Source organism: Phocoena sinus, chromosome 19 (genome assembly GCF_008692025.1).
Source record: "Phocoena sinus isolate mPhoSin1 chromosome 19, mPhoSin1.pri, whole genome shotgun sequence".
In the NCBI taxonomy this organism is placed as follows: Eukaryota; Metazoa; Chordata; class Mammalia; order Artiodactyla; family Phocoenidae; genus Phocoena; species Phocoena sinus.
This window is the reverse complement of record NC_045781.1, coordinates 7,013,131-7,037,916: the sequence shown is the minus strand read 5'-3', so window position 1 is coordinate 7,037,916 and position 24,786 is coordinate 7,013,131. Positions and strand designations below refer to the sequence as shown.

General features: G+C 40.8%; 1 protein-coding gene across 7 annotated transcripts in view; it reads left to right on the top strand.

Moving 5' to 3' along the window:
• The window catches only part of TRPM4 (transient receptor potential cation channel subfamily M member 4), a 35,215-nt gene extending 30,970 nt beyond the window's left edge, over nt 1-4,245 (top strand). For 6 of the 7 annotated variants that reach the window (XM_032612165.1, XM_032612164.1, XM_032612170.1 and 3 more), the window contains 5 exons: nt 2,536-2,729; nt 3,014-3,146; nt 3,357-3,429; nt 3,522-3,627; nt 3,867-4,245. In XM_032612165.1, coding sequence (XP_032468056.1) covers nt 2,536-2,729; nt 3,014-3,146; nt 3,357-3,429; nt 3,522-3,627; nt 3,867-3,871 — 511 coding nt within the window. In that variant the 3' untranslated portion in view covers nt 3,872-4,245. Of the gene's footprint in view, nt 1-2,535; nt 2,830-3,013; nt 3,148-3,356; nt 3,430-3,521; nt 3,628-3,866 lie in introns of those variants that run through there. The other variant, XM_032612166.1, reaches the window with a different exon arrangement.
• The last annotated feature ends 20,541 nt before the right edge of the window (nt 4,246-24,786 follow it).

Here is a 24,786-nt window from a genome sequence, read left to right as displayed (position 1 = left end):
CCATCCTAGTGGGCATGAACTGGTTATTTAATTGTGGTTTTGATTTGTATTTTCCTAATGACTGGTGACATTGAGCATCTTTCCATGGGCTTATTGCCCATTTGCACATCTTTAAAGAAATGTCTGTTCAAATCCTTTGCCCATTTTTAAAAATAAATTTATTTATTTATTTATATTTTTGGCTGTGTTGGGTCTTCGTTGCTGCGTGGAGGCTTTCTCTAGTTGCAGTGAGCGGGGGCTACTCTTCGTTGCGGTGCGCGGGCTCCTCATTGCAGTGGCTTCTCGTTGCGGAGCACGGGCTCTAGGCGTGCGGGCTTCAGTAGTTGCAGCACACGGGCTCAGTAGTTGTGGCTCACGGACTCTAGAGCACAGGCTCAGTAGTTATGGCGCACAGGCTTAGTTGCTCCGCGGCATGTGGGATCTTCCTGGACCAGGGCTCGAACCCATGTCCCCTGCATTGGCAGGCGGATTCTTAACCACTGCGCCACCAGGGAAGCCTCCTTTGCCCGTTTTTTAAATTGAGTTGTTTGTATTTTAGTGATTGAGTTGTAGCAGTTCTTTATTCTGGATATTAAACTCCCATCACATATATAATTCGCAAATATTTTCTCCCATTGTGTTGGTTGTCTTTTCCTTTTCTTGATAATATCCTTTGATTCTTAAGTTTATTTATTTGTCTGTGCCACACAGCTTGCGGGATCTTAGCTCCCTGACCAGGGATCGAACTGTCATCCCCTGCATTGCAAGGTGGATTCTTAACCACTGGACCACCAGGGAAGTCCCTGGGATTTTCTATTTCTATATGTAGGCTATATCATCTGTCAATGGAGACAGTTTTACTTCTTCCTTTCCAATTTGGATGCCTTTTAGTTCTTTATCTTGCTTGCTGTGGCTAGACCTTCCAGTATAATGAATAGAAGTGGTCAAATTGGGCATTTAAAAAAAATATTTATTTTTTGGGCTGCGTTGGGTCTTAGTTGCGGTATGCGGGCTCTTTGTTGTGGCGCGCGGGTTTTTCTCTCTCTAGTTGTGGTGCGCAGGTTCCAGAGCATGTGGGCTCTGTAGTTTGCGGCACTAGGGATCTCTCGATGAGGTGCAGGAGCTCAGTAGTTGTGGTGTGTGGGCTTAGTTGCTCTGCGGCATGTGGGATCTTAGTTCCCCAACCAGGGATCAAACCCACGTCCCCTGCATTGGAAGGCAGATTCTTTACCACTGGGCAACCAGGGAAGTCCTGAAAGTGGGCATCCTTGTCTTGTTCTTGATCTTTGGGGAAAGTTTTCAGTCTTTTTTCATTGAGTATGATGTTAGCTGTGGATTTTTCATAAGTACCTTTTATCATGTTGAAGAAGTTTCCTTTTATTTCTACTTTTCTGAGTTTTTCTTTTGTTTTTTTGTTTGAACCATGAAAGGGTGTTGGATTTTGTCAAATGCCTTTTCTGTGTCTCCATGTCAATTGAGATGATCACGTGGTTTTTTTCCTTTGTTCTATTAAGGTGGTATATTACATTGATTGATTTTTGTATGTTGAACTACTCTTGCATTCCTTGCATATATCCCACTTATAATCTTTTCAATATGCTGTTGAATTAGGTTTCTAGTATTTTGTTGAGGATTTTTGCATGTATATTCATAAAGGATATTGGTCTGTAGTTTTCTTGTGATATCTTTATCTGACTTTGATATCATCATGGTAATGCTGGCCTCATAGAATGAATTGGGAAGTGTTCTCTCCTCTTCAATTTTTTGGAAGAATTTGAGAAGGACTGGTGATAAATCTTTTTTAAATATTTGGTAGAATTCACCAGTCAAACCATCTGGTCCTGGGCTTTTTTGTTGGGACATTTTAAATTAGTGATTCAATCTCTTTACTTGTTATAGGTCTTTTGAGATTGTCCTGTTTCTTCTTGAATCAGTTTAGGTAATTTGTGTGTTTCTAGTAATTTGTCCATTTCATCTAGGTTATCTAATTTGTTGGTGTACAATTATTAATAGCATTCTCTTATAATCCTTTTTATTTCTATACAGTTGATAGTAATGTCCCCATTTTCATTTCCTATTTTATTATTTGTGTCCAGGCTTTTTTTTTTTTTTTTTTTTGCGGTACGCGGGCCTCTCACTGTTGTGGCCTCTCCTGTTGCGGACTCCGGACGTGCAGGCTCAGCGGCCATGGCTCATGGGCCTAGCCGCTCCACGGCATGTGGGATCTTCCCAGACCAGGGCACGAACCCGTGTCCCCTGCATCGGCAGGTGGATTCTCAACCACTGCGCCACCAGGGAAGCCCCAGGCTGACTTTTGAACCTGACTCCAATCTCTACTTAATTCATGAAAGCTTTTCCAACTTGACCTATGACATCTGACCCTGGACACTCCTACCCAGCTATTAATTGCGTCCTGTAATAACCTCCAACTTTATTGATCTTGACATCTGCCTGCTGCCTTGGGCTTCAAACAGATATTGCGTGACAGCTAATCTTCATCCTCTCTTCCTGAAGGGACGTTGACCTCCAGTGACCCTTGATCTCTTGTCCCCACAGCTATACCTTCGGCAAAGTACAGGCCAACAGCGACCTCTACTGGAAGGCGCAGCGCTACAGCCTCATCCGGGAATTTCACTCTCGGCCTGCATTGGCCCCGCCTCTCATCGTCATCTCGCACGTGTGCTTACTCATCCGTCGATTGCGCAGGCTCCGGGCCAGCTTGCCACCTTCCGCAGCCGTCGAGCATTTTCGTGAGACGCAGGCTTGGCCCAAAAGAGAGAAACCTAGGGGGCGGAACCTGGAGAGAAAGAAGAGCCTGTATAGGCTGGAGGAGGACGCCCAGGAGCACTAGTGGGCAGGGCTTAGTCTGTCAGGGAGCTGGGCGTGGGATATTAGTGGGAGGCCTAGAACGGCGAGGGGGCGTGGTCTGGGAGATCACCAAAGCTCACGGTTTTGGGTGGGGAAGCTGGGTCTAGGAGCAGGCGTGGCCGAGGATGGGCGAGCCCTTTGACTCTCTCCTGACCCCACTGTCCAGGGGTCCACCTCTCGAAGGAAGCGGAGCGGAAGCTGTTGACGTGGGAGTCAGTGCAAAAGGAGAGTTTCCTGCTGGAGCGAGCTCGGGACAAGCGGGAGAGCGACTCTGAAAGTCTGAAGCGCACGTCGCAGAAGTGAGGGCGGGGCCTGGCTCTGGGCAGGGCTTTTGGCTTCGGGAACAGATCCCGTGATTTAGGTCCTGCAAAGACCCAGGCTAGAGGTGGAGCCTGCAGGGACAGGGTCCTGGAATGCTAGGGAGAAAAGCTGAACCACTGAGGGCGGGTCTTCGAAGGTGGGCGGGGCTGGTAGGCTGCTGGCACCGATCTGAAACCCTGGATCCCCAGGGTGGACACAGCATTGCAGCAGCTGAGACAGATCCGCGAGTACGAGCAGCGTCTGAAAGGACTGGAACAGGAGGTGAGAACCCCGGGCCAGGCTGGGAGAGTATGGCTGGGGTGAGGGGCAGTAGGTTTCCAGTCTGGTGCCCTGAGGTCCTCCCTGCTCCCCAGGTCAAGTACTGTAGCCGTGTCCTGGGCTGGGTAGCCGAGGCCCTGAGCCGCTCTGCATTACTTCCCCCAGGGGGGCCGCCGCCCCCAGCCTCACCTGGGCCTAAAGGTCAGTGTGTGTGGTGTACCTGTGTGTATCTCTGGCATCTGTCACTACCTACGTCTGTGTCCCTGCTTTCCGGGTCTCTCTTCCCCTATGTCGGAGTGTTTTTCTCTTTTACTGGCTTTCCTTAATCCCTGGTTCACTCTCAGTCTCCTTTGGGCTTTTTGTACATCTTTCTTCTTGCCAGTCTCTTATTTTTTTGTGTCTTCGTCTCTATGCCCACCACCTCTTCTCTCTTCCCCCAGACTGAGCCCTGCTGGTGGACTTCAAAGAGTAGCTGCCATAGGGAGTTTTGCTCCCAGAGTAAGGCCTAGCAGGTCCTTGACCCCTGCACCTGGCGACCTTGTCCTTGAGGTGAACCTCATGCCCATGGACTACCACCTCAGCTGCTGTCACGATCACTGCAAGGAGTGTCATCCATGCAAACCACAGCAGGCATGGATCCTCCCAGAACCAGCCCTACTCTGGGAGCATGAGCCGCTGGAGCCCAGGCATTCATTGCCTTTCAAGGCTGTACCACAGTCTGCTGGGCCGGAGAAGGCTGCAGGGTCATTGAGGCAAAGGACCAGAGCCCACTCACAGCTCCCCACACTGGGGAAATAAAGCCATTTGAGAGGAGTAGCATCCAGATGCTTGATTCTTGGAGAACTGGTGGGTGTATAGATCCTTTGGGGATGGGGGCTGAAGCTGGGGATGTGTTTGGGGTCCTTGGTTCGTTTGCTGCTTTATTTCAGGTATCCCCCAGCTGTTTCTTCCTCTCAGCCCCACTATTCCTGTGTGACTCAGGCCCAGCACCTCTTGTCTGCACTATTTTGATGACTCTCACTTCAGTGGGACAAGAACCCCAACCATCTGTACCCCCCCATTCCTGCCTACCAATGAAAGAAGAACTCAGATAAAAAGGAGAGTATTTCCTGGAGTGGGGGTGGGTGGGTGCTATGTACATCTGCTTTGGCAATAGGGGTACAGATGATGCAAATTTGAGTAGATAACTGCATATGTGTCTTTAAAAAGTCTAATTAGTGGAAAATTGCAGGCCATGCACGCACGGAATTGAGGCAAATATGCATCATTATACATGCCGTTTAACTAAACAACCCATAACAAACTAAACTGGTAATGACAAGGTTGAACTGACAGCAATTATTAGTAAAATAGCAAAAAAGCCACCAACAACCAACACATCCATAAATGCAAACCAAAACATCCTTTTTCCAAATTGGAGGAATTCCAACTGTCTGCCACTTTGGATGCAGAGTAGCTCTGAAATATTGCCAAGTGTTTTGTTGCAACCAGATTTCTCTGGAAGATGCTGAATCAATTCTCACTAACCCAAGTAGTAATAATAATAGTAATGACGACGGTGGCAACAACAACAGCTAACACGAGTGCTATGTGTCTGGCATTGTGTTTAAGTTCTTCACAGGTGCTAAATCAAGGAATTCTCATGACAACCATATATTAGGTAGGTACTAATGTCTCCATTTGCAGATAAGAAAACTGAGGCACAGATAAAAGTTAAGTGACTCACACAAGGTCTCACAGCTAGAAAGTGGCCGAGTTTGAATAGGAATCTGGGCCATCTGGATCCAGAGCCTTTGTAAAGCACTAATTTATATTTAGAAATGTTAAATGCTACGAAGCCCTAGGAATTCACTCAGTGGGCATGCTGCTTTATTAAGCTGTTGTCTCTCAGCTCCAAATCTGCCCTTCTGTATACTCAGCTCTGTGATGCTGGCGCTGGGATTCCGCAAGCCACATTTGTTTTGCCAGCTGGGTTCCTATTAGACTCTGCCTAGAGGGGGCGCTAGAGGGAGAACGGTGACTGGAGGAGGAAGAGGGGATTTGCTGCTTCCTGTTCCTGAGCGTAGCCCCCGAGCATTGCTTTCTCTGGTTGCAGCTTTCAGCTTCCCCCGCCCCAGCACTCCCACAAGTTCCGTTTCTGCCCTCAGTCACACCCGCTCCATCCAGGCAGCCCCCTTTTCTAGCCTGAGTTTCAGCTCCCAGGGGCCCGTCTCCCAGAGTTTAGGTTCTGATAACTGTTCTCTTCCATTTTTCTCTCCAGTCCTGGGGGTGATATTTGCTTCGTGCAGTTTACTATTTCTGTGCTAACTCTGCTTTTTTATATTTCTTTCCCAGTTTTCTGAGACCCGTTTAATATATCTGAGACCCCTGTATTAATTTATTTCTGTTGGAGAGATACAACCTCCACTTCATTTCCACACATAAATCAGTTTGGAAACCAAAAGACCTGTAATTGAAGAGGAGGCTAGGCGCTCTTGAGGAATTACAAAATACTGCTAAAATTTATATTTAAATCTTTCTTACTTGTATATTTTCCTGCAGTGAACCTATTTCACTTCTCTGTTGCACAGCCCTAGTACAGTGGGAATCCTGGCCCCTTAAAATGACAATTGGTGACCACAAATGTCTCCACTTGTCTTGGTGCTGTGTTTTTGGAAGCCACACAGAGTTTAACTGGGCCATTACAAAGGTGGAAGATATTTCCTTTTAGGAGTGAGGAGGATCTCTTGCAGGTCACCAGCAAGGCCAGTAAGTGACTGGGTGTCCATTAACCAAGAGTGAGCAGCATAGCCATGCTCTGCTACTCTAGGGTCCTCCGGAGGGGTTGCTGAGGGCATGGAACAGCTGTGGCATTCACTAGCCTGTGATCCAAAAGAACCCGTAAGATATCTGCTCCAGTCTCAGATGTGGGAAGGGAGTGACTGTCAGTAGAATACGTAAGCCACTAAAATCTTAAATAGGTCATTTGAAAGAGAGGTGTATTTTATACAAAAATGAAAACTCCAGATAAGAGGCTGCAGGTCGTCAGAGAAAAGGAGGCAGCAGGGTGGAGTGAGGACTCAAGAATGCATGTGCTTTGTGAAGGCTGAGGACCTGCTACATTAAAGGGACAAGTGGGGTTAGAGAAGACAGCTGTAAAGGCTGCTCAAAGCTGCCGCCAAAAACTGGAATGGATTTGGTAGCTCCTGTGAAGCCTACTTAGACAAGCCAAGGGGCTGATACGCAAACCTAGATTGAATTAGAGAAAATTGGATATCGGATATGTTTTTGTTTCTCTTGGGTAAATACCTAAGATTGGGGTGTCTGGGTTGTATAATAAGCGGGATCTTAGTTCCCCAACCAGGGATTGAACCCGGGCCCCAACAGTGAAATTGCCAAGTCCTAACCACTGGACTACCAGGGAATTCCCCTGTATAACTTTATCTGAGGCTGCTTAACTCTTTTCCTAAGTGGTTGCACATTTTACATTTCCATCAGCAATGTTATGAGAGAATTTCAGTTGCTCTGCATCCTCACTAGCACTTGCTATTATCAGTATTTTTAATTAGCCATGCTAAGAGGTTTGTAGTGGTGTCTCACTGTGTTTTTTTTTAATTTTTAAAAATCTTAAAAGATTTTATTTAGGGCTTCCCTGGTGGTGCAGTGGTTGAGAGTCCGCCTGCCGATGCAGGGGACACGGGTTCGTGCCCCAGTCCGGGAAGATCCCACATGCCGCGGAGCGGCTGCGCCCGTGAGCCATGGCCGCTGGGCCTGCGCGTCCGGAGCCTGTGCTCCACAACAGGAGAGGCCACAACAGTGAGAGGCCCGTGCACCGCAAAAAAAAAAAAAAAAAAAAAAGATAAGGAAAAATCCAAAAATGCTATCAGCAGCTTTGACCTAAATGATATTTATAGAAACTCATAACTGCAGAATACATGCACTTTACCAGTGCTAAGCCATAAAACAAGTATCAATAAATTTACAAGGATTGAAATCAGAGTATGTTCTCTGACTACAACGTTAGTAAATTTAAAATCAGTAACAACATATTTAAGGAAACTCCAAATACTTGGAAATTAAAGAATATATTACTAAACAATCCGTAGGTCAAAGAATAAAGAACTACCAAACACTTTAAACTGAAGGATAATAAAACTATAAAATATCAAAATTTGTGGAATGCAGCAAAAGTAATGCTTAGAGAGAATTTTATAGCTTTACATGCGAAATTAGAAAAGAGGTTTAAAATCAATGTCTTACAAGAAGGTTTCAAGAAAAGAAGTAAATCTAAAATGGAAAAAAAGTAAAATATAAAATCAAAAATCAATGAAATAGAAAACAGACACTAGATGAAAGTAAGAAATCCAAAACTGGTTGTTTGAAATGATCAACAATATAATAGGACAGAAAGAGATATGCGTGTCATCAATATCAGGAATGAAAGAGGATTATTACTACATATCCTATAGACATTAAAAGGATAATAAGAAAATATTATAAGAATTTTATGCCAACAGACTTAACAACTCAGATGAAATGGGGGAATTCCTTAAAAATACAACTTAACAAAATTGATATCAAATGACATGGGAAATCTGTATAGTCCTATGTCTGTTAAATACACTGAATTCCTTATCAAAACCCTTCCCACAAAGAAAATTCCACACCCAGATGGTTTCAAATAGTGAATTATATAGAATACTGAAAAAAAAAAAAAACCACCAAGAACAAGTACTTTGAAAATAGAAAAGAAGGAAACACTTTCCAATCCATTTTAAAAGGCTACCATTACCCTAATGCCGAAACCTGATAAACATATTAGTAAAAGAGACCATTTAAGACCAATATCTTCATGAACATAGATGAAGACAAAAATCCTCAACAAAAGTTACAAAGCAAACCCTGCAATATATGAGTAATAACTAATGATCACATGGAGTTTGTCCCAGAAATGCAAGGTCGATTTAACATATGAAAGTAGCAAGGTAGGAGACTTCCCTGGTGGTCCAGTGGTTAAGACTCTGTGCTCCCAGTGCAGGGGGGCACTGGTTCGATCCCTGGTTGGGGAACTAAGATCCCGCATGCTGCAACACGTGGCCAAAAGAAAAAAAAAAAAAGTAGCAGCAATGTAATTCAGAAATAAACCATATGGTCCTTTTTTTTTTTTTTTTTGGACCATGATGCACAGTATACGGGATCTTACTTCCCTGACAAGGGGTGGAACCTGCACCCCCTGCATTGGAAGCACAGAGTCTTAACCACTGGACCACCAGGGAAGTCCCAGCATATGGTTTTTTGATTCTTGAAATAGAGCACAAAGACATCCAACTAGGAAAGAAAAGTCCTTTCTGGAATAACTGAATATCCATATGGGGAAAAAAATGAAACTCGAATCCCATTTCACACCATATACAAACATTAATTTGATATGAATCATTGATCTAAATGTAAAATCTAAAACTATAAAGCATTTAAAGGAAAACAAAAGAGAATACCTTTGTGACTTAGTGGTAGGCAAAAATTTCAAACATAGAACATAAAATGCAATCATCTTTAAAAATTGATCATTTAGATTTCACCAAATTAAAAACCTCTGCTCATCAAAAGACTTAAGAAAATCAATAGGCAAGTCAGAGACTAGGAGAAAATGATCCTGAGATACACAGCTGACAAAGACTTGTATTTAGGGAATATAAAGAACTCCTACAGCTTAATTAAAAGATATACAACAGGGGTATGGGAATAATAGGTACAAACTATTATGTATACAATAAAAAAGCTACAAGGACATACTGTACAACACATGGAATATAGCCAATATTCTATAATAACTATAAATGGAGTATAACCTTTAAAATTTGTGAATCACTATGTTGTATACCTGTAACTTATGTAATACATCAACTATATCTCAATTTTAAAAAGATATACAATTAAAAATGGGTAAAGTATTTAAAAAGACACTTCACAAAGACATACAAATGGCCAATATATTAATACATCTGATAAAAGGTCCTCAACATCATTAGTCATCAGAGAAATGCACATTAAAATCACAGTAATAGGGGCTTCCCTGGTGGCACAGTGGTTGAGAATCTGCCTGCTAATGCAGGGGACACGGGTTTGCGCCCTGGTCTGGGAGGATCCCACATGCCGCGGAGCAACTAAGCCAGTGAGCCACAACTACTGAGCCTGCGTGTCTGGAGCCTGTGCTCCGCAACTGCACGATAGTGAGAGGCCCGCGCACCGCGATGAAGGGTGGCCCCCGCTTGCCACAACTAGAGAAAGCCCTCACACAGAAAAACGAAGACCCAACACAGCAAAAATAAATAAAAATTAATTAAAGCTCACACAATCTCATGATGTTAGTTAAAAAAAAAAATCACAGTAATATACTATTAAACCCCCAAAATTAAGTATAATTGGTACAAGACTAATGGTGTCCCCCCAGATACTTTGCAGAAATAAACCGAAATCTTTCCTGCAGTAAGACACCTTAATCTTAAGGCCTTAAATTATTCCTACAAATAACTTGTCAAGAACAGGGAGAATCATAGCACATAAGGGGAAAAGGGCACTAGTGAGAACTGACAGAAACAACAGATGGCAGAATAAAATGAGCAAAGACATCAAATAAAGGAATCATTAGACAAAGTCAATAAAATAACTGGTTTCTATTTTTTAAGAAATAAAGGAAAAGTTTGAAAATATCTGAAGGGAACAGGACTCTATGAAAAGTGATTTCACAGATTTAAAAAGAAATGAAGGACACAATAATTGAAATTAGAAGTTTACTGAATGAGTTTAACAGTGGATTCGATTCTGCTGAAGACAGTATTTGTGAACCGAAATACTTAGGTCAGAAAACCAACCAAGAACATAGCACAGAGAGATAACAACATGGAAAATACAAAAGGAGGTTAGTAAACACAGAAATCAAAGAAATTTTTGAAAGTCTGACAGATATTTAATTGTTCTTTTCAGAAGGTAAGAACAGAAAATGGTGCAGAAACAATGTCTGAAAAGATTAAGACAATTTTCCAGAACTGGTGAAATAACCAATCTCAGATTCAAAAAGCCCAACGAAGTCCACTGGAGACAAAAGGAACTCTGTATACAGACATTATTTTATATAAAACACTTCAAAATACTTATAAGAAGAATACAGACTATTGCAAAGGAGAGACATAAAGGTGACTTCTCAATATCAAAAATGGAAGCCACAAGACAATTGTAGGATATGATCAACATATTGAAAGAAAAAAAGCCTGCTCATCTAGTACCTTAAATCCTAATAAAATATTTTTAAATGAGGGTAAAATAAAAATAGTTTACAACAGACAAAAACATTTTGACAATCAGTCACCAACACATCTTCATTAATGGAAATTCTAAAACATCTTTCAAGCAGAAGGAAAGTAATCCCAGATGGGTGATTTGAGAACCAAGAGAAATAAAGGACAAACAATACATATGTAGTAAATATGCAAGAAAATCCGAATGAAAAAAATAACTATATGAAACAAAATAATAATGTCCTGGGAGGTTAAAAAGTAAAAATAAAAACCATCAAAATAATAAAATATAAGTTGAGAAGAAAGTGAATAGAATTCAAATATTTTAAGTTCTTTGTATCTTCTGGGAGAAGGGGAGACATACTGTAACTTCAATAAATTAAGTGTGCATTTTTTAAGTTCTAAGGTGATCACTAAATAAATAGTGTACAACTTTATAACTATAAGGAAGAGAACATTATAATGATTAAAAAAATACTGGTCTGTTTACCTACCAAAATTGATAAAATTACGAAGATTAACACCAAATGCTGGCAAAGATGTGGAGCACCTGAAACTTTCAGACACTGTTGCCAGGAGTGTAAATAGTACAACCATTCTGAAAAAGGTCTAGCAGTTTCTTATGAAAATGGGCTTTTTAAATCTTGGTTTCTTATTAAACTGCTAGACCCAGTAATTCCCCTCCTATGGATTTACCTAAGAAAAATAAAAAAATATGCCACAAAAAGACTTTTACAAGAACAGTCATAGCAGTTTTATTCATAATAGCCCAAACTTAATGAAATAGAAAACAAACAATAAAATCATCAACAAAGCCCAAAAGTTCTTTGAAAGAACTAATAAAGTTGACAATCTTCTAATAAGCTTGATCAAGAAAAAGGAGGACTTCCCTGGTGGCTCAGTAGTTAAGAATCCGCCTGCCAATGCAGGGGACATGGGTTTGAGCCCTGGTCCGGGAAAATCCCACATGCCACGGGGCAACTAAGCCCATGTGCCACAACTACTGAGCCTGCGCTCTAGACCCTGTGAGCCACAACTACTGAGCTCGCGCGCCTACACCCTGTGCTCTGCAACAAGAGAAGCCACCGCAATGAGAAGTCCATGCACCGCAACAAAGAGTAGCCCCCGCTCACCGCAACTAGAGAAAGCCCGCACGCAGAAAGGAAGACCCAACTCAGCCAAAAATTAATTAATTAATTTTTTTAAAATAAAAGAAAAAGGAGGAAAAGTACAAATAACCAGTATTAGGAATTAAAAAAAGGGGACATTACTATAGATGCTGCAGATATTAAATAAATAATAATAAAGAATATTAACATTACTGCACCAATAATTTCAAAAAATAGGTGAAATACTCAAATACCTTTTAAAAATTAACCAAAGAACTACCCAGGAAAAATAAAGAACCCAGGAAGTCCTATAATCATTAAATAACTTGAAACTGTAACTGAAAATCTTTCAAACACACATATGTGTTCATGCACACACTTACAGACATATATGCAAACCTTTCTAATACTAGATGTCATTAATGGCAAATTCTACCAACCTTTAAGAAATGCTCTTCTAGAAAACAGAAAGAGGAACACTCCCCAACTTATAAGACCAGCTCAACCTTGATACCAAAATTTATCTGAAAACTCAAAAGCCCAAAAATAGTTAAGATGCTCTTTAATAAAAACAAAGTGAGAAGACATGCTCTAACAAGTATTAAGCCTTATTATAAATTTGTAGTAAAGCAGTGTGAATTGAGACAGGGGCAAACAAACAGGCTAATGGAACAGAACAGAGAGCCTAAAATTAGACACATCGTTATATTAAGTCTGATACACGATAGATATGCCTTAGCAGACCTGTAAGTAGGGGGTGAACTTCTCAATAAATGGTGCTAGAACAACTGGGTATCCATACAGCAAAAAAAAGAAACTGACCCCTACCTCAAATAACTGCAAAAATTAATCTCAGAGGGACAAAAGAAGTAAATGTGAAAAACAATACTATAAAATGCTAGAAAATATAAAAGAATGATCGCTGTGTTATACTACCCCAGGGGACAAAATTACTGCTGATGTGAATGGTGCCCCTTGAAACACGACACCTTGGTATAGGAAGATTTCTCATAAAAGACACAATAAGCAATGACCATAAAGTTTCAATTTGATACATTTTACTACATTAAAGTTAAAAACTTCCTGTTTTGAAAAGACCCCAAAAGGAGAACAGAAAGAAAAACTGTAGAATGGGAGAAGATATCTGCAACCTACCTAACAACAAATGACTAATATCCAAAAGATATAAAGAACATCTACGAATTTGGAAGAAAAATACGGACAACCCAATAGGAAAATGGGCAAGAGGCTTGACAGGCACTTCATAAATATTTTATAATATTTAAATAATTATTAAATAATTCATTTAATTAAATTATCCCAATAACTATTACAAATATGTCATTAATAATCAGTGAAAGGCAATTAGAATTACAATGAAATACACCTGCACACCAACCAGATTGGGAAAAAATGGAAAAGTCTAATAATACCAGGTGTTGATGAGATGTACAGCAACCAGGAAGTCTCATCCTCAATTAACGTTACTGTATATTGTCATAACTACTTTGGAGGACAACCTAGTATTAGTAGTAAAATCAAATATACACATACCCTATGGCCCGACAACTCCCAATATATTCCCTAGAGAAACTCTTTCACTTGTGCAACAGAATACAGTAATAATAATAACTAACACATTGTGCTTGCTTTGTGTCAGGCATTGTTCTAAATGCTTTACATTTTTAAATTACATTACTCTTCACAATAACCTTAGGAGGTAGGTACTATTATTACCTCCATTTTACAAAAGTGAAAAAAATTTAAACAAAAAGTTACACAACTTTCTCACCGTTACACCTCCAATGAGTGGTAGTCAGGATTTAACACAGTCTGGTTTCAGAAGCAGCTCTTAACCAACTACATTCTTCTACTTCTCACAAGAATGTTCTCAGCAACATTATTCATAATTGTCATAAAGTTGAAAGACACAAACGCCCATCAACAGTAAAATGCATAAATCATAGACTATTCAAACAAAAGAATACTATGCATACGTGAAGAAAATAAAGGAACTACAGCTACACTCAACAATATAAATTTCAAAAGGTTGAGCAAAAGAAGCACAGAGTAAAATATTCTAGACAGAATGAGTCCATATTTCTAAGTTCAAAACAGAAGCAAAATTAAACTAGTAATTTAGGGATGCACATATACATGGAAAAAGTATAAAGAAAATCAAGGATATGATCACCACAAAAGTCAGACTTGAAGTTACCTCTAAAAGGGCAGAAGGGGTACTTGATTGTGAAATGATAATGAGAGAAGCTCTTTCAGAGTCATGGTAATATTCTTCTTGATCTGGGTGGCAGTTACACAGATGTAAGCTTTATAATTATTCATTTAAAACTCTGTTTGTACATTCTATGCCCTTTTGTGGATGCATATTTCATGATTTAGAACATTAAAAATAAAATATAAAGAAAAGAAGAAGAAATGGCCAGAGAATTAGGAGAAATGCCAGAAGGAAATGCTGTCACAAAAGCTAAGGATATGAAAAAGAAACAGAGAGCCTCAGATTATCAACACAAAAGCAAGTAAGAGAAACTCTAAAGCGTGTCCATAGTGAATTCTTTCCTTTGGGTTTCAGAATAAACAGAAAAACAGAAATCTTAATTCATGTTTGTTCAAAAGTTAACCAAGAAGAGGAAGCTGGTGGGATGAATTGGGAGATTGGTATACATATGGAGATACATATACACTAATATGTATAAAATAGATAACAAATAAGAACCTGCTGTATAAAAAATAATAATAAATTAAAAAAAGAAGAGTCGGCAGCTTACCTAAGATCACAAATCTTCACTATTACTAGATGGTTTGCCAGCTGCTGAAATGAGCCATAACTCAAAATTACAAGGAGTACTTCTGATTCCCATAGTGCATGTTAACACTGACCCTGACACTGAGTTCCACTAAACAAAGGAAAACTGTATCCATGAAAAATATATCCACCTTTCTTGAACACATTCAGAAAGTGTATTCTGGTAAATCGGTACATTTACCAGAATTTACAAGTTTTCTGGTAAACTGGTAAATTTGACTTACTGAGAGAACTAAGTTTCAGCAAACAGATTCTGCAAACCGGCCACTGTGACACCTAGAAAGCCCCTTGCTTCCCTGGCAAACCCTTCCTCGCCGCCTGGAGAGGCCCTGATGGTGGCCCAACGTGTGAGGTTCTACATCACCCTTCCCAGCAACTGCTCTCCTAGGCCCATGCCTTCCGGAGAGCGCTCGGGCCTCCCAGAAATGCCCGTTCCTCTCCCTTTACCTCCTCCCCTGGAACTATAAACCCCGAAGATGAAAGGAGGGAGCTGGTGTCCAGCTTCCTCAAGGAGTAGGCAATAACTTCGTTCTGAACAAGCGTGTGAGGAGGTTAGACCCGGTCTCTGCAGCCTGGGAGCCTGAACCAAAGGGCTTCCCCAATTGGGCAGGGACCGACGGCCGCTTCCCGTGAAGGTCGGGCCTTGGGATTGGCTCAAAGTCAGATCTGGTGAGCGAAGGGGCTGACGCCAATTTCCCAGGTCCTAGGGGAGAAAAAAGGAGGGCCCTCTGGGGCCGTTTGACCTCTCAGCTCCACAGAGCCCGGGGTCTGGGAGGCTCCGTCAGGTGGCCTGTTATCCCTTGGCGAAGTCCGGTGACCCCAGGGGGTGACGCCTAACCTCACACACCCCAGATTTATGAACGTTTCAGGGATCCTGCGGGAGCCAATTCACCCTCACCCTCGAGGCCTGGACCCTTCAGTCTGGTCAATCAACCGAAAATAAGGGTGTAGAAGGCTCAACTGAGGAGCCTAGCAACCACCCGGGCCCCTTCAAGCCTCAGGCCTTAACGCGCGACGCTCCTCGCTCTACCTCAGGCACCGACTTTCCCGCATTCCTCTGCGCATGCGCCGCCGCTCCCCTCCCTCACCTCTCCAGACAGGGAAAGATTCCGCGGCTCCGCCCCCTCCAACACCCACTTCGCTCCCTACACGCGCGCACACGTCCACACATGCGCATGCGTCCCTCCTTCCTTCCTTCCCTCTCGTGCAGTTTAGACCACGTACCCAACCTTCCCTTTCCATCCTCCGGCACTGCTCAGTCCAGGCTCTAAGCCGAGTCCCTCGTCTGGAGCATGGGCTTCACTTCCAGTCCCCCGAGTAATGTGGAGGTGAGGATGAGGTGGGAGGATTGGTCTTCCCATTCATTTCTTTTTGCCTTCAGATCTTTGACAGTAACACTTAAGTCTCCCCATACTACTAGCCAAACCTTAAGTATGTGTCCAATAAGACAGACGGCGCACTTGCCTTCAGAGAATTCCGAAATCTGCTGGGCTTGCAGACAAGAATAAAAAACCTAAAGATTTACTCGAAGTTCTTGGTCTCAGGACTGCTTTTATACTCTTAAAAATGAAGGACCCCAGTAATTTATGTGGGTTGTACTTATGTGGATTGTTTATGTGATTTATATCTATCAATATTAAAACAGAAATTTCTGAAATATGTATTATCATCAAAAACTCATTGTGTCAACCTAACATTTTTAATAACTAATTTCCACACCAAAAATAATTTAGTGAGAAGAGTATTTTACATTTTTGCAGATCTCTAACGCCTGGCTTACTAGAAGACAATTGGATTCTCACATCTGCTTCTGCACAGGGTTTGTCAAAATAGCTCATGTGCTGTAGCTTCTGGAAAACATCACTGTATACTCAAGAGAAAGTGAGAGTGCAAAGGCAAATAACATCTTAATAGTATTATGAAAATAATTTTCACCTCATGAACCCCTGAAAGCGTCTCAGGAACCACCAGCGGTCCCTAGGCCACATTTTGAGAACCACCAGTGGTCCCTAGGCTTAGATCATTATGACTGAGCAAAAAAGATGTAAAGGAAAATGTCTAGGTGCTGTAAGAATACATTACAATCTGGGGAAGTTATTCAATCCTTAACACAGAGACCTAATTTGGAGAGAGTGTTTCTGAGCCCAAGCTCATGCTGCTGATCACACATCAGGCCAATAAATCCTTGCTGGGGCAAGGAATAGCAACTTTATTTGGAAAGCCAGCATACCAAGAAGATGCTGGACTAGTGTCCAGAAGAACAATCTTACCGGAGTTAAAATTCAGGCTTCTTTTATACAGGCTTCTTTTATACCTATGTGACCTGTAGGTCTGGTCACAATGTTCCTATAAGCCTCCAACAAGACAACTTATTTTCTGTTTTCCAATTTTTTATCTTTATATGAATGGAAGAGCGTTATACATTTAAAGGTCAGAGCCTTGAGAATGGGCTATCGTGTATTTCAGGCTTTGGCAACATTCTTTTACAAAGAGGTAGAGCCCGCATAACTAAGCACAGGCAACAGAGCAGAAGGGTTAGAACTAAGGGAATAGATCCAATATGGAGTCAGGCTTCTTCTTCTCTGTTACAAGAGGAGTTCCCTGAGGAAGTAACACTGAAACTGAGACTTGAAGGTTGATTTACTAGGTGAAAAATGGAATCATCTCAGCCCCTGAGGCTATGCAAAGCCCTGGGGCAGGAAAATCTGTGAACTCAAGACACCAGGAAAAATGCCAGTCAGTAAATATTTTTTTTTTTTTTTTTTTGCGGTACGCGGGCCTCTCACTGTTGTAGTCCCTCCCGTTGCGGAGCACAGGCTCCGGACGCGCAGGCTCAGCGGCCATGGCTCACGGGCCCAGCCGCTCTGCGGCATGTGGGATCTTCCCGGATCGGGGCACGAACCCGTGTCCCCTGCATCGGCAGGCGGACTCTCAACCACTGCGCCACTAGGGAAGCCCCAGTCAGTAAATATTTATTGAATGATGTGCCCCACACTGCCCTAGACCCTAGGGATACTGTATGAAAAAGATTTTACATTCTAGTTGCAAAAGCAGGAAACATGTAAACAAATAAGAATTTCTGAGAATGGGAGTGCTGTTAAGAAAGCAAAACAGAGTATGATGAGGGGACAAGGTAGAGAGCTGTAGACAGTAATCAATTAAGACCTCTCTGAGGAAGTGACATTTGGCAGAGCCTTGAAGGAGATGAGGAAAGGAGCTAGGAACAGCATGAGGAAGAGCATACCAGGCAGAGAGAACAGCAATGACAAAAGTCTGGAGGCAGAAGTATACTTGACAGGTTCTTGAAACAGCAAGGAAGCCAGTATGGCTGGATCCCAGTGACTGAGGGAAGGGTGGTAGTAGGTGGAATGAGAGAAGTGGCAGGGGCCAGAGTATTGAATGGAGGCCCTTAGAGGTCATGAGGGGAAGTTGGGGTTTTTTCCTGAGTGAGATAAGAAGCTATTAGAGGGTTCTGAGTCAAGAAGTGACTCATGTTTTAACAGGAGGATCTCTTTGGCTTCTGGGCAGAGAATAGGATCTGTGGGCTAAGGGTAGCTTCCGGTGGCTCAAAGCATTCCTTGGCTTGTATCTGCATAACTCCAATCTCCACCTCTGTCTTCTCCTTCTCCTCTAGGAGTGTCTTTCCTCTGGGTGTCTCTTCTAAGAATATTTGTTGTTAGATTTAGGGCCCACTCAGATAATCCAGGATAATCTCATTTTGAAATCCTTAACTACATCTTCAAAGACCCTTTTTCCAAATAGGGTAAAAAAAAAATAGGGTCACATTCACAGGCTCCAGCAGTTCGGACAAGGACATATATTTGGGGGGACTACTACAGTAGGTCTGGGATGAGGACTTAGAATATGTTAACAAATTCCCAGCCAACACTGATGCTGCCTGTGTGGGGACCACAACCAGTGATGCAGAGAAGTCAAGTAAGATGCGGACCAAGAATTGACCACATGGGTATCACTGGTGACTTTGACAAAAGTGGTTTTGGTGAACGAGTCAGAATGAAAGCCTTATTGGAGTAGATTCAAGGAAGACTTGGAAGAGAGGATTATAAGCTAATATTTTGGATATGTTGGGTTAAATAAAATATATTATTAAAACTAATTTCATCCTTTTTTGAATGTTTGTACTGGTGTGATCTGTAATAATCAAAAAACTGGAAACAACTGAGATGTCCATCAATAGTTGAATGCATAAATAAATTGTGGGATATTCAGACAATAAAATACTTGAAAATGGTGAGGATGTAAGAAATATTGCTACTTATTCCATTGATGAATCTCATAAATATAATGTTGAACAAAATTAAGTTAAACACAAAAGAATAAATACTGTATGATTCCATTTATATCATGAAAAACAGGCCAAACCAAAATATAGCATAAGTCAAGAGGAATGGGATAGTGATTTGCAAGGGAGAAAATGGTTTCCGGGTCGATGATGATGTTGATCTTTGTTACATGGGTATTAACATTGTGATAATTCATTGAGCTGTATATTGTGTTTTGTGAACATTATTATATGTGTCATCCTTCACCATAAGAAAGCGGTAAAAAAATAACATTATGCACTCAAAACTACTAAAAGAAAATTTGAAAGCACTGGAGTTTATCACAGATCTGAATTTTGATGCTGGCTAAAATGCAGTGACAGGTATTTTACCTGTAGCCATCAGGATTATTAAAGCTAGTTGCTTTAACACACAACCCTATTTACTAATACTAGTACTAACAAACAAACTTTATATACTAATAAAATATTATATAGCTTAATGCAATAAATTCTTACATAAAGTCCAAAAGGCTCTCTTCCAAGGAGAAACCAGGGACCTAAGCTCTTTTATCTCTCGGCTCTCCCATCCTTAAGTCCTCCAATAAATTCTCAGCTTACAGACAGCCAATGAATGAATGAAGAGAGACAAGGTAAAAATTGTACAGGACATTTTATGGCTGGGTCCACAAATGCTCTACATCACTCTGCACCCACTCCACTGGCCCAAGACCAGTCACATAGCCTCAACTTCACTGCAAGGAGGCTTGGGAAATGTAGTCTTCCTGTGTGCCTAAGAAAGAGGAAACCAAATCGGTGAGCATCTAGCAAACCTCTGCCACCTTCCTTTGGATCTCCAGGTACTCACATACTCATCTCTGAGGAAGGGAACAGTGGGTAGAAAAGTGGAAGATTGGTGTATTAGTTTCCTGTGACTTCAAGAACAAATTATCACAAACTTGGTAGGTTAAAACAACAGAATTTTACTCTCACACTATTCTGGAGGCCAAAAGTCCAAAGTCAAGGTGTTGACAAGGCTGCATTCCCTCTGGAGGCTCTAGGGGAGAATCAGATAATTGCCTCTTCCAACTTATGATAGCTCCAGGGCTTGTGGCTACATAACTCCAATCTCTGCCTCTCTCTTCACCTGGCATTCTCCTCTTCTCTCCGTGTCTTCCTATGTGTCTCTTATAGGACACTTGTCATTAGATTTAGGGCCTGAATAATCAAGGTTGATCTCATTTTGATATCTTTAACTTAACTACATCTGCAAAAAAAAGCTTTTCCAAATAGGATCACATTCCAGGCCATGGATATATCTTTTGTTAGGGGAGGGGGTCACCATTCAACACATGACAATCATTTCAGAGGCAATTATAATTATTTGTGTGGAAAATAATAAGAGCCTGGATTAGGATGGTAACCATGGAGTTCAACACAAGTGGATGGATTCGAAATGTATTTTAGTAGTGGAGCATAAAGGACTTCATGGTGGTTTAGAAGTGGGTGCTCAGGGGAAGGGGTGGTGAGTCAGTGTCCTAACTGAGATTTGAACATAGGGCTGTGTAACCCAGGTATGAGCTTCAAAAAGTCTCTTTTGGAGCCACGTAAGGAATTGACTGGAGGGGAGAGAATAAGGCCAGGGAAGGGCCTGATGTCTGGGTCCAGATGGGAGAACAAAAGTCCTGAGTCAGCCTGAGCCACGAGGACAGAGAGGAGGGGACAGAGTAGAGAATCAGGGGGAAGAAGGGATTGGCTTAGGGACTGATAGCCCATATGAGAAAGAGGGATAGAGGAAATGAGGACATCACCCAGGGGTTGGTCCACCAAGGAATAAAGAATCTGTGAACTTGAAGACAGATATTTTGACATTATCCAGTCAGAGGAGAAAAAAAAAGAATGGAAAAGAGAGAATTCAGTTTGTTTACATTTTGTTGAGGATTGTTGCATCTATGTTCTAAACTTACACCTCAAGGAACTAGAAAAAGAAAAAATAAGCCCACAGGTAGCAGAAGGAAGGAAATAATGATTAGACCAGAAATAAATGAAATAGAGACTAGAAAGAAACAAAATAGATGAATGAAACTAAGAGTGGGTTTTTTGACAAGATGAGCAAAAATTGAAAAACCTTTAGCTAGACTAAGAAAAAAGATAAACGGCTCAATTAATAAAATTATAAATGAAAGAGGAGACATAACAAATGATACTACAGAAATACAAAGGATCATAAGAGACTACTATGAGCAATTATACACCAACAAATTAGATAATTTAGAAAAAATGAATAAATTACTAGAAACTTACCAAGACTGAACCATAAAGTAAATCTGAACAGAACAATAATAAGCAAGGAGATTGGGTCAATAATCAAAAATCTCCCAACAAATAAAAGCCCAGTACCAGATAACTTTATGTGTGAATTCTACCAAACATTTAAAGAAGAATCAATACCAATCATTCTCAGACACCTCCCAAAAGTTGAGGAGGAAGGAACACTTCCAAACTCATTTCATGAGACCATCATTACCCTGATATCAAAGCCAGACAAGGACACTGCAAGAAAAGAAAATCATAGGCTAATATCCTTGATGAACGTAGATGCAAAAATCCTCAATAAAATACTAGCAAATTGAATTCAACAGCACATCACAAGGATCACACACCATGATTTAGTGTGATGTATCCCTGGGATGCAAGCATGGTTCAACACATGGCTGTCAACACATGTGATATGCCACATTAACAGAATGAAGGATAAAAAGCATATGATCACTTCATTAGATGCAGAAAAGCACTTGACAAAATTCAACATCCTTTCATGATAAAAATTCTCAACAAATTAGGTATAGAAGGAATGTAACTCAACATAATGAAGGTGAAAAGTTAAAAGCCTTTCCTCTAAGATCAGGAATAATACAAAAATGCCTACTCTTACCATTTCTATTCAACATAGTACTGGAAGTCCTTAGGCACAATAATTAGGCAAGAAAAAGAAATAAAACTTATCCAAATCAAGAGGAAGAAAATTATCTGTTTTCAGACAACGTGATCTTATGTAGAAAACCCTAAAGACACATCAAAAACCTGACTAACAAATGAATTCAGTAAAGCTGCAGGATACAAAATCAACATACAAAAGTCAGCTGCAGACTTCCCTGGTGGCACAGTGGTTAAGAATCCGCCTGCCAATGCAGGGGACATGGGTTTGATCCCTGGTCCAGGAAGATCCCACATGCCACAGAGCAACTAAGCCTGTGCACCACAACTACTGAGCTTGCACGCCACAACTACTGAAGCCTGCACTCTCTAGGGCCTGTGCTCCACAACAAAAGAAGCCACCACAGTGAGAAGCACGCGCACTGCAACGAAAAGTAGCCCACATTCACCACAACTAGAGAAAGCCTGCAAGCAGCAACGAAGACCAAATGCAGCCAAAAAAAAAGTCAGCTGCATATCTATACTCTTAACAACAAACTATCTAAAAAAAACTTAAGAAAGCAATTCCATTTATAATGTATCAAAAATAAAACACTTAGGAATAAATTTAACCAAGGAGGCAAAAGACCTGTACACTGAAAACTATAAGACATTGAGAAAAGAAATTGAGGAATACACAAATAAATAGAAAGATATCCCATGTTCTTGGATTGAAAGAATTAATATTGTGAAAATGCCCATAGTACCCGAAGCAGTCTACAGAGTCAATGTAATCCCTATCAAAATTCCAATTTTCACAGAAATAGGAAAAAACTGTCCTAAAATTTGTATGGAACTATGAAAGACCCTGAATAGCCAAAGCACTCCTCAGAAAGAAGAACAAGGTTGGCGACATCATACTTCCTAATTTCAAACTATATTACAAAGTTATAGTGATCAAAGCAATATGGTACTGGTATAAAAACAGGCACATAACCAGTGAAACATAATAGAGAGTCCAGAAATACACCCATGCATATACAGTCAACTAATTTTTGAGAAGAGTGCCAAGAACACACAGTGGGAAAAGGACAGTTTCTTCAATAAATGGGAAAACTGTATAAGCACATGCAAAAGAATGAAACTGAACCACTATTGTACACCATTCACAAAAATTAACTTGAAAAGGATGAAAGACTTAAATGTAAAACCTGTAACTGTAAAACTCCTAGAAGAAAAACATAGGGAAACAGCTCCTTGAGTTTTACCACATTGGTCTTGGCAATAGTTTATTGGATAAGACACCAAAAGCACAGGAAACAAAAGCTAAAATAAACAAGTGAGATTACATGAAACAAAAGAGCTTCTACATAGCAGAGGAAACAATCAATATATTGAAAGGGCAACGTTTTCAATGAAGAATGTGAGAAAATATTTGCAAACCATATACCTGATAAAGGGTTAATATTCAAATTACATAAAGAACTCATATAACTCAACAGCAAAAAAGCAAATAACTCAATTTGAAAATGGGCAAAGGACCTGAATAGACATTTTTTTCCAAAGAAGACATACATGTGGCCAACAGAGGTATGAAAAGGTGTTCAGCATCACTAATCATGACGGAAATGCAAATCAAAACCATGAGATTCCACCTCATAACTGTTAGGATGGCTATTATCAAAAAGACAAGAGATAACAAGTGTTGGTGAGGATGTGAAGAAAAAGGAACCATTGTGCACTCTTGTGGGAATGTATAAATTGGTGCAGCCACTATGCAAAACAGTATGGAGGTTCCTCAAAAAATTAAAAATAGAAGCACCGTATGCTCCAGCAATGCTGCTCCTGGGTATATATCCAAAGGAAATGAAGTCAGTATCTTGAAGAAACATCTTTTCACTCATGTTCATTGCAGCATTATTCACAATAGCCAAGATATGGAAGCAAATGTCCTTCAACAGATGAATAGATCAAGAAAATGTGATACATCCCTAACCCTAACTTTAATATATATATATCACAATGGAATATTATTCAGCCATAAAAAAGAAAATCCTGCCATTTGGGACAACATGGATGAACCTGCAGTGGGGGGAGGGGGAGGTGGCATTCTGCTAGGTGAAAGAAGCCAGAGAAAGAAAAATACTGGTACCATTTATATGTAAAATCTTTTTTTTAAAAAAAATTTAAAGGCCAATTTCATAGAAACAGAAACAGATTGTAGAATGGTGGTTGCCAGGGGCTGGGGAGTGGGGAAAATGGGGAGACACAGGTCTAAGAGTATAAACATTCGGTTATAAGAGGAATAAATTCTGATCAGAAGATCTAACGTACAGCATGACAATTATAGTTAATAATACAGTTTTGTGTGCTGGAAAGTTGCTGAGAGTAGATCTTAAGTGTTCTCACCATACACACACTAAGTTTACTATGTGAAGTGATGAATATGTTAATTAGCTTGAGCCTGGCAATCATTCCACTACATACATATATGTATATATGTATGTACATATATACATATAAAATCATCATTCTGTACACTTTAAATATGTACAATTATACTTGTCAGTTATTCCTCAGTAAAGTTGGAGGAAAAAAGAAAGCCCCGAGTCAAAAATCAGAATACTATTAATATGAATTGATTTTTGATGACATTAATAACAAATAATTACATTTGGAGACTTAAAAAAAAAAAGTGGATGAGATCGCTCAGAAGAAAGAGAGGGTACTGGGTCTCTAAGAAGGTCTGGTTTTCCAGGGCCTGGGTGGATGTCAAGATGGTAGGAGCATCCATGATGTTAAAAATCCATGAGGCGTTTAGGACTTGACAAAATTGAGGAGCCTGCAGGGCATCAGGGGAGACCTCAAAGGCTGCTGGCTGCGGGGCTCGGGCCTAGAGACAATCAGGTACTGCACACCCGGATCTAATGGCCAAGGTCCTGGGCTCAATCCTGA